General features: G+C 41.5%; 1 protein-coding gene across 1 annotated transcript; it reads right to left on the bottom strand.

Annotated features, from left to right (window-relative positions):
• On the bottom strand, positions 1-7,922 carry myoz2a (myozenin 2a). The gene is made up of 6 exons (XM_032544078.1): positions 7,560-7,922; positions 6,629-6,718; positions 5,647-5,813; positions 3,482-3,617; positions 1,122-1,305; positions 1-536 (listed from the first exon to the last, which is right to left on the bottom strand). Exons 2-6 carry the CDS (start codon positions 6,708-6,710, stop codon positions 311-313), a joined length of 795 nt encoding a protein of 264 aa, XP_032399969.1. The 5' UTR covers positions 6,711-6,718; positions 7,560-7,922; the 3' UTR covers positions 1-310.
• Between the last annotated feature and the right edge of the window lie 719 nt (positions 7,923-8,641).

The following is an 8,641-nucleotide window of genomic DNA, read 5'->3' as shown; positions in this document are numbered from 1 at the left end:
ACTTGTTGCATTCTACACCATTTTATTGAGCAAAAACGTGTCTTCAAGATAAAATACTCTTATGCACATTAATTTACAATACATTCCATTTCTTCCAATAGTGTGTCTGCCTACCATACAGGATGATTCATTCATTTGTGAGAGCAGCGTTATAGTGAACATCCCTGGAAAAAAAAGGGATGCTACATACATGGTAACTTAACACTTTCTTTCACCCTGACTCTGTTCTGACCTAACGGTTACCCCGCCCACCATAACCTCTGGTGCAGCAACAGAGTAGACAGCATCTCTGTGTGACCTCATTATGGGATCAAAGGTCCTCTGACTCAGGGATGAGCAGAGGCTCAAGGGAAACAGCAGGAAAGGGGACTGGATCGCCCACCGTTACCCACCCCAGAGCAGATCTGTTGAAGGAGGGTCGGTTGCCTGCCGCATCCCCCTGGAGCTCTGTGTAGTCAGGGAGGGGTTCCACCTGGAGGGACTTGATGGGAGCAGGTCTGGGTGCCTTACCAAAGCCACCAAATGGGGTTGCCACCCTGGTGACAGGGTGACAGTGTTTTAACAGTAGTCGTCATGTGTTAATGAGAGAGACAGCAGTGACATTTGAAGTGATGCAACTAATTAAAGCCAAGGAAAGACTTTGACCAGAGATAGCGGATTAGAGTGAGAAGCAGACTTTTGTACATTGTGAGTTAAATGGACAGGACTCACTCAGTCAGCATTTGTGTCCATGATGAATTAAAGCTAGCCTATGTTAGTTTTGAATAACAAAATATCTCAGTTGAATTTATAGGCAATAAAACACACCCTTGCTCAATCGAATACACTCAGAGGTTTTGCTGCTACAGCCTTACAAGGTGTGGTATGACCAGTAGCATATGGTTGCAGTATAAAATCAACATTACTGAGTCAGTTTTAAGGCTTTATGAGTCTTCCCTACTTGTGCTACTGTATATCATTGTCTAACATTTACCATCCTCCCACAATGGCCACAGTGACTGCTGTTTACCGAAAGATACACAAGCTTACTTTACATAACAAATGTTCATAGTCCAGTTTGCATGTTTATACTTCTTTATAGTGGGCATGTTATAGGCATTTTAAACCTGTAAGGTTGTTACCTGTTGAAACTTTTGTACCCTGGTGGGTCAGGTTGGGGCTCTGGCACGGGCACATGGGTGAAGAGCGTGTCAGCCAAGGCTGGGTCAGTGGCGATGGCCTGCTCCCAGGGTGAGTGGTAGGACTTTGGTACAGCTGTACGGTTGAACTTCTCTGGAGGGATGTCTTTCAAAGGACCTCCGTACCCTGGGTGGTTGTACAACATAGACAGTGATGATTAAAATAGGGCTTTCCATAGGTTTTCTCCATTCGTTTTACATCTATTTATCTATTGTATTTTTAAATTATACTCAATTCTGCAGTCAGGTTTGGGCATTTCGACGCACATGGTTAGTAATGAAGTGAATAAATATACACATATATATGTATGAGTACATATATTCACTATATTACTAACCATGTGCGAACATGGTATATATATATATATATATATATATATATATATATATATATATATATATGTATATATATACACATATTTTGTTATAAATATGTAACTTCCTAATTTCTGCTTGAGTGCCCAACATTGCAATACCTGCAACAGTTGGGTCTTCTTTCAGCCATTAAGTCCTTGTTAAAGTTCACAGCAAAACAAATCAAGGGGCAGCTTCTGAGTGTGTGTGTGTGTGTGTGTGTGTGTGTGTGTGTGTGTGTCTGTGTATGTGTATGTGTGTGTGTGTGTGTTGTGTCTGTATGTCTGCATGTATGCCTCCCCCGCCTAGTCTATGTGTGTTGATGGGAGAGGCCTATCCAAAGCACTATCCTTCAAACCCAGCACTTCACTCAGGGGGGCTTGCAAGCTCAGGCATTACATAACACAGGGCGTCATGTCACGTCCTAACCGCTCACATTGAACAATCCCCCTTCCTGAGTTTATGTTTTGCCCTGAGGAGGAAGCAGGAGAGACCAAACAGACCTGAGGAGAGGTTTACAGATTTCGGGGAGAATCTATTACAAAACATGGTGTAAAAGATTTTCTGAGGCCATGGGAAGTTTTCTCGTGGTTGAGCATTTGGCTGAGTTGATATTTTTTGTGGGAAAGGACTGTCACACACCCAACTCTATGCACTCTGTGTGGAGATGCAAAAGCATTGAAAGGTCAGAAAGAAGACTTTCCAAAACATTCAAATGTGGCATCATTTTGAAAAATGGTCCTATAATCAAAAACACATTTGATTTTCATATATGCTTTGGCACAAAACAATTCAAGTGGACATAAGAGTAGATTTTTAGAAGGTTTTAACAGCTATCTTTCCTACGGTAAATTATCATTTATTGTTGTTACCAATTTCTAGCTAATACTTTCAAAATCTTCAATATAATTTCAATTCTTGTCTTATTTAAGCTCTTTTATAATCTAAAGTTCACCGTGTATGACTATAGCCTGGTAAAGACATTTTGCATTACAGGGGCATGGAACATTGGCGAGTGAGTGTGCTATTTCAAGAGTCTTAACCATTTGATACCTATTGCACTCTGGCCTGATTTCTGCTACAGCTGGAGTGACTTCATTGAGACACTGAAGGTTGGTGTCTGGTCCAGAGCTCCAGAAATAAAACCCCACCCCTGTGCTGAGGTACTCATCCCTAAATCAGTATTGGTTTTGTGTCAACTGGGCAGAATTTAGACACGAGGGAGGATGTGAGTGCAAACTTGATGGTATCAGTGGCACAAGAGGCAAACAGGAAACACTTCCGTGGGTAAAAATCAACATTTTGTTCTTAAAAAAGATGGTCAAAGCTGATTGTAACGAGAAGGGTGGGGGGCAGCGAGGGAAATACGGGAATGTGGAGAAGTAGATACAGTATGAAAAAAGGGAGTGGGATGACGATAGAAAGACAGAGAAAAAAGGAGACAGGCAGAGAGAGGAAGAATGAACAACATGTAAGCATATTCTGCCTGAGGCCAGAAGATTCCAGGCAAAAAGAAAATGCTTTCCTTTACAATCAGAGCCTGCCTGAGTACATACAATACAAAACAGCTGAATCCTTATCAAAACTCCATACATCCACCAGGAGCACTACCATCTCGCGTGAGCTGTACTACATTCAGTATGTTAAAAAAAAACTAAAACTAAACCAAAGGGGAAGTCCAGTATGGCACAATTCTACCAACCATGTTAATGAAGCCAAACCTTTACAACATATGACAGTGACAATCATAGATAAAGTACTCAGCTCAGGACTGGGCTTTGTCAGTGATGATGTAATAGATGGAAAGCAGTTGTATTGTTCTGCAGAAACAGAGACTAAGTAAGATCACTGGTCACAGGTCAACTGGTTAGTCGATCCAACCTCAGCTACAGTACATCACTGCTGCAATGGCTTTGGGTCCCTAAACTCTTGGTTGTATTGTTACATACCCGGGGCAATGCTGTCTGGATTTGGCACCATGCTTCTGTCAGATGGCACAGTAGGCAATTGGTCGACATCCACATTGTTCTCGCCGTTGCGGCTGTCCGTGGCACTCCCATTCTCAGTTTGAGAAACCATTGTGTTCTGAAAGAAAGATCTAAGAGGTGAGTTAAGCTTGAAAGAAAAGGTAAATACAAATTTGCATCTGTTGGAATTCAGATTTCACTTTTAACCTGGAACAGTAGCTAACAAAGTAATCTCCAGCTTTTCTGGAGCTGTTGACCCTCTCCTTAGTAGATGGAGTTGCCAAGTTGGAAATTCTACACAAAACATGCCTTTACTTATTTTGTTGTTATTGTAAGAGCTTCAAAACAGTTGTTGTTATTAAGTTAAACGTGTGGTGATCTTTTTTTCTCAAAAATTATATCATATATCAATATCAATAATCAATAATTATCAATAATTATATTATATAGCTATATCTGTTGTGATAAGTTTTACTGATTTACTGTACACACTGCTCATTAACTATGCCCTTATTGCCGAGCTGATATATGATCTGATATAGGCAGGCCAGAGGCGAGCTGCACCAATCACATCTGTGTATCTGATATAGGCGGGGCCAGTGGCGAGCTGCGCCAATCATATCTGTGTATCTGATATAGGCGGGGCCAGTGGCGAGCTGCGCCAATCATATCTGTGTATCTGATGTAGGCAGGGCCAGAGGCGAGCTGAACAGGTAACAACAGTATAATCTACCAGTTAGCTCCGCTGGTAGCTAAGCACATGGGACTCTGGATACGTCACCCCGTGTGGTGTTGTGATTGGTCGTAGTGTTATCCAATTGCGTGCAGTGAGATTTTAAAATGCACGCTTGGTGCCGCCCCTTAAAATAGGCGACTTCATTACTCGATGCCAGACCCTCCAAAATCTTTTGGATTTGGGTCTGGATTACCAGGCTACACTTTTTTTCATTTTTCATGTGAACTCAAAGCAGTTAACAAACCTCGATCTTCCAACAACAGAAGAAGCAGAGAAACTTATTGCGAGTCACTTTTCCCTAACATTAGAAACACTGTTTTGTGGGCTAGGACCAAATGTACCCAAGCATCCAGCTTTCATCCCTCTGAAAGATATGTATGATGATTTACTCCGGGACTTTCTTAGGAAATGTTGACAACTTGAAATAAAATCCCTCCGTTGCCCCGAGCAATAAACAAACCAGAGATCTGCGAGTTCTCCTCACTTCAAAGATGAGGAGAAAAAAACTTCCCTGGAGAATAATAATTATTTTATCTGTGGACTTCAGGGGGGCAATGAAAAGTACACAAAGCCACAACAAAAACAAATGAAAGAGGATTTAACTAGGCTAAGTAATTAGATATAACAACGAGAAACTTACTTTCTCTTAATTCAATTTTAATGAGAGTTTTGATACTTACATTGTTTTACTTCTGACCAGGTCAGGATAAGATAAGGACTGATGGGGAAAAAGGAACAGAAGACTTGGCACACTGCCCATCCATACACAAAAGGACATTAATAAAGCTCCTTATGACCGCTGGAAGACTTTTATAACTACTATTCTGTGCCACTCCATGTCTGGAGACCACAAGTCAAATAAACACGTTAAGTGCTTCATCTTTTCCACATATACTTTGTCAGGGTGAAAAGTATTGTGCAAATGTTTTTTGAGTGATGGAAGGAAAACATGACAAGACAAGAAAACACGCTCTGACAATGTGACGTGTTACCATAACTACTTTATCAAAGTGTGTTTTAATAAAGTGTTTTGATAATCCAAATCAATCTACTGTGACGGTATGTGTATTTAAAATATTTTTTAAATATTAAATTATTACTAAATTATTGGCCTAAATTATTGGCCTTGTTGCTAGAAATTGACAGAGCCATTGAAGCGGTTTCCCTGCATCCAGTCTTTATGCTAAACTAAGCTAACCACCTTCAGAGCGCCATAGTAATTGCACATACTTGTTTTTGGTATTGATCTTCTCATGTAACTCTTGGCAACAAAGGGTTTCTATGTATTTTCCCAAAAGTTTAACTACTCCTGCAACAATTGAGACATAATTCAATGATTTTTCTTCTTGTGCATATGTGTTTTTGTATGTTTTCATTCACATGTTGTTATTGCGTCACAGTTTTTGCTTACATTGAGCTTCTGGTTGTTTTCATTCTGGATGCTCTCAAAAGTGTATTTTTCTGAGCGTCTCTGGCGCATTTTGAAGAGACGAGAGCCCCGGTTTGAGGTAAGAGACAGCTCCTCCAGCATGATGTCCTTAGGCGCATTGACTTTCTTCCCAAGATCCATCTCTGTATCTGGACACAAAGAGACAAATAAAAGACTAAAGCACTTGTGCATACAATAAATACTTGTAAATTGATCTGATGTCTAACAAGATAAATTCATTTTTCTATTTCCTATACTCCCACCTATCAAACCTCAATGAAAAAAAACTGCTGCAAAAAAAACCTACATGGATTGCTGACGTGGTACTCCTGCCGATATGATGAATGAGCAATTATGTCCCCTTGTAATCCACTCATGTCTAGTGCTTGTTTTGTGGTTAGCGCCACATGCTAGCTACTGCATGCTGATCACGGAGATGTCATAGGCCTATATGCAAGCGGTAGGCACATCATTTGCCAGAATATCTTACAGCTGTCAGTAGCCCTCAGACCCATCCACACAGTTGTCCTCGCCCTGAAATAGCGTGTTCAAAGGACAACGACAAAGGGATTAGTTACTTTGGCCCATAAAAGTATTCATTTGCTTATTTATAGTCAGGGGTCATAGAAGGAAGGGTTGGCAACTACTGCATTGGCAAATGGTGGGCTCGTATCCTCTATAAAGTGAGCATGTCTGTGTCTGGCAGGGTGAGCCAGTCTTTACAGTAAAGTTAATATGTCTGAGAATTAAATGTGTACTTTCAGTTATGGTGTTAAATCCATGTCTAAGTCATTGGTGATAAAAAAGGGAACGTAGGAGGGTGGAAGGAGCAGGATGTGAGGATAAGAAGAGAAGGTGAGATATAAACAGTAGCAAAGAAAGGATGCAACTAGAGAAAGCAAAAGAAACTGAGGGGTCAGAGGGACTAGAAAACAAGGAAGTGAAGAGGAGATGATATTGCTACCTTCCTGGGCTTGAACCTCCCTGCAGATTGCTGCCGCCTGCATTTTCCTCTCCCTGGTCGTCATGGTGGAGAACTGTGACATGGCTACCCCTGGAGAGTCGGGGGTGAGGCAAAAAAGTCACAGGGAACAAAACACATCAGTACCTCCTGTTCCATGGTAAAACGGGAGACAAAAGCAAGACAACACGGCTGCATGTTGACCATCGATTAGCCAACATTAAGCATCCACACCACGCACAAAGACCCACCGAAGCAAATAGAAGTGATTGAGGCAGTGAAAAGGGCAAAGTTAGCACATTCCTTTAAATAACCTTGGGCTTTTAAACGCCAAGCACACGCTCTTCAGACATGGCAACCAGCTGCGTCAGGGGCCTGGGAATCAATATGTTTGAAATTACCCAAGTGGGCTGAAAGAACACAAGATAGAGACCATGGTGCTGTCACTGGAAACATGTGAGACAATGAAGGAAATAACAAAGCGGAAAGTTTAGACCAAGGTGTCAGTGAACACAACACATACTGTCTGTTTCATTCCAATCCAAAATGCTTTTCACAAAGTTTCTTGATGGAACAAAGGAGTCTATCAATAGCTAAAGTATATTCGCCATGCAAATGACACTTTTGGCTAAGTAGATTAAAAGGCAAGTTTGCAAAGTTTACTTTTAGCTTCAATAAAATCAGCCTCCGAACCTCCATAAAAATGCCAAGCAATAAGAAGGAGGAACAAAAGAAGTTGTGTTTGTCAAAAACATATATAAAAATAAATATGTATATAAAAATTATTTAACAAAATAGAACAGGAGAGCTGGGTGATTGACTGGAAATCAAAGAGGAAGCAACTGCAGGTAATGGTGAGAATCCTGATTCAAAGTGGAAGTGTAACAATTGAACGAGACAGCACACCTGTGGAGAGGCCCGAGTGATGGCTTACCTGTCCTGAAGGACCCTCAAGGCGGAGTCTCAAGTTGCGCCTGTCTGCTCAGGGTAGGAAGTCAGAAAGGTGAGAGGGGCGAGAGGTTCAGACTTAGTGGTGCAACCCGTGTGGTTGCTTGCGTTCCCCGGTACTGGGGCTTGTTGTGGGGAGGGTGGGCAGAGGGGGCTGTATCCGACCCAGCTGACTGAGTGACCGAATGAGTGGGTAGGTGTCCGATTGACTGTTGTCATTGGTATTTAGTTCACAAGCGGAGGGCTGACTAAATTTAGAGTGCTGCCACTACTGCTCACTTTGACCTCCCTCTAGCTATCTATCTTCCTGCCAGTGTTGTTACAGAAGCTGGAGGATCCATTTAACTAATTTCAAATCTGGAGTTCATGTACCACAGGTGCTTCTTCTGCAGTTGATTAAGAATGTGGGAGAAATTCTAAAAGAAATTTAATCACTAATTAGCACTCCAGCAGAGAAATTAAAACAGATACTGTAGCTTAAGGTTATGTAGAAATTGATAAAATAGTTGGCTACAAGTTAAGGATGAATGTTATGTTAATGATAAATGTAATACAATTGTGAAAGTTATAGAGAACTAGTTTGTATGTCCAGCTTCTGCAAATCCAAGTGGTAGAATGCAAACTTAACCAAACCTAAACATTAGTTAATTTGTAAATCAATGAATTATATATACAGTATATATTCATATGTATATGTATATGAATATATATATTTATATATATATATATATATATATATATATATATATCCGGGAACCATCACCTTATTGTGGAGGAGAGGTTTGTGTGTCCCAATGAACCTGAGGGCTGTGTTGTCTGGAGCTTTGTGCTCCTGGTAGGGTCTCCCATGGCAAAGAGGTCTCAGGGGAGGGGCCAGACAAAGAATGGTTCAAAAACCTTAATGGAAGAACAAGTAAGGGATAGAGGGACACCGCCCGGCCCCCGTCTGGAGCCAGGCCCAGACGGTGGGCTCGTGAGCGAGCGCCTGGTGGCCGGGATTGCCACGGAGCCCGGTTGGGCACAGCCCGAAGAAGCAACGTGGCACTTCTCCCTCCAGCCCATGGGCCC

This window comes from Etheostoma spectabile, chromosome 19 (genome assembly GCF_008692095.1).
Source record: "Etheostoma spectabile isolate EspeVRDwgs_2016 chromosome 19, UIUC_Espe_1.0, whole genome shotgun sequence".
NCBI lineage: Eukaryota > Metazoa > Chordata > Actinopteri > Perciformes > Percidae > Etheostoma > Etheostoma spectabile.
Note: the sequence above shows the minus strand (reverse complement) of the source record. Positions and strands in the feature narration are given on the sequence as shown.

What these genes read in the sequence shown, in the direction of transcription:
- myoz2a (XM_032544078.1), bottom strand. Translation starts at nt 6,710, where the DNA reads ATGTCACAGTTCTCCACCATGACGACCAGGGAGAGGAAAATGCAGGCG. An exon ending in GGAGGTTCAAGCCCAGGAAG is followed by an intron (nt 5,814 to 6,628) that starts GTAGCAATATCA and finishes CTTTGTGTCCAG; the next exon opens with ATACAGAGATGGATCTTGGG. An exon ending in AAAACAACCAGAAGCTCAAT is followed by an intron (nt 3,618 to 5,646) that starts GTAAGCAAAAAC and finishes TCTTTCTTTCAG; the next exon opens with AACACAATGGTTTCTCAAAC.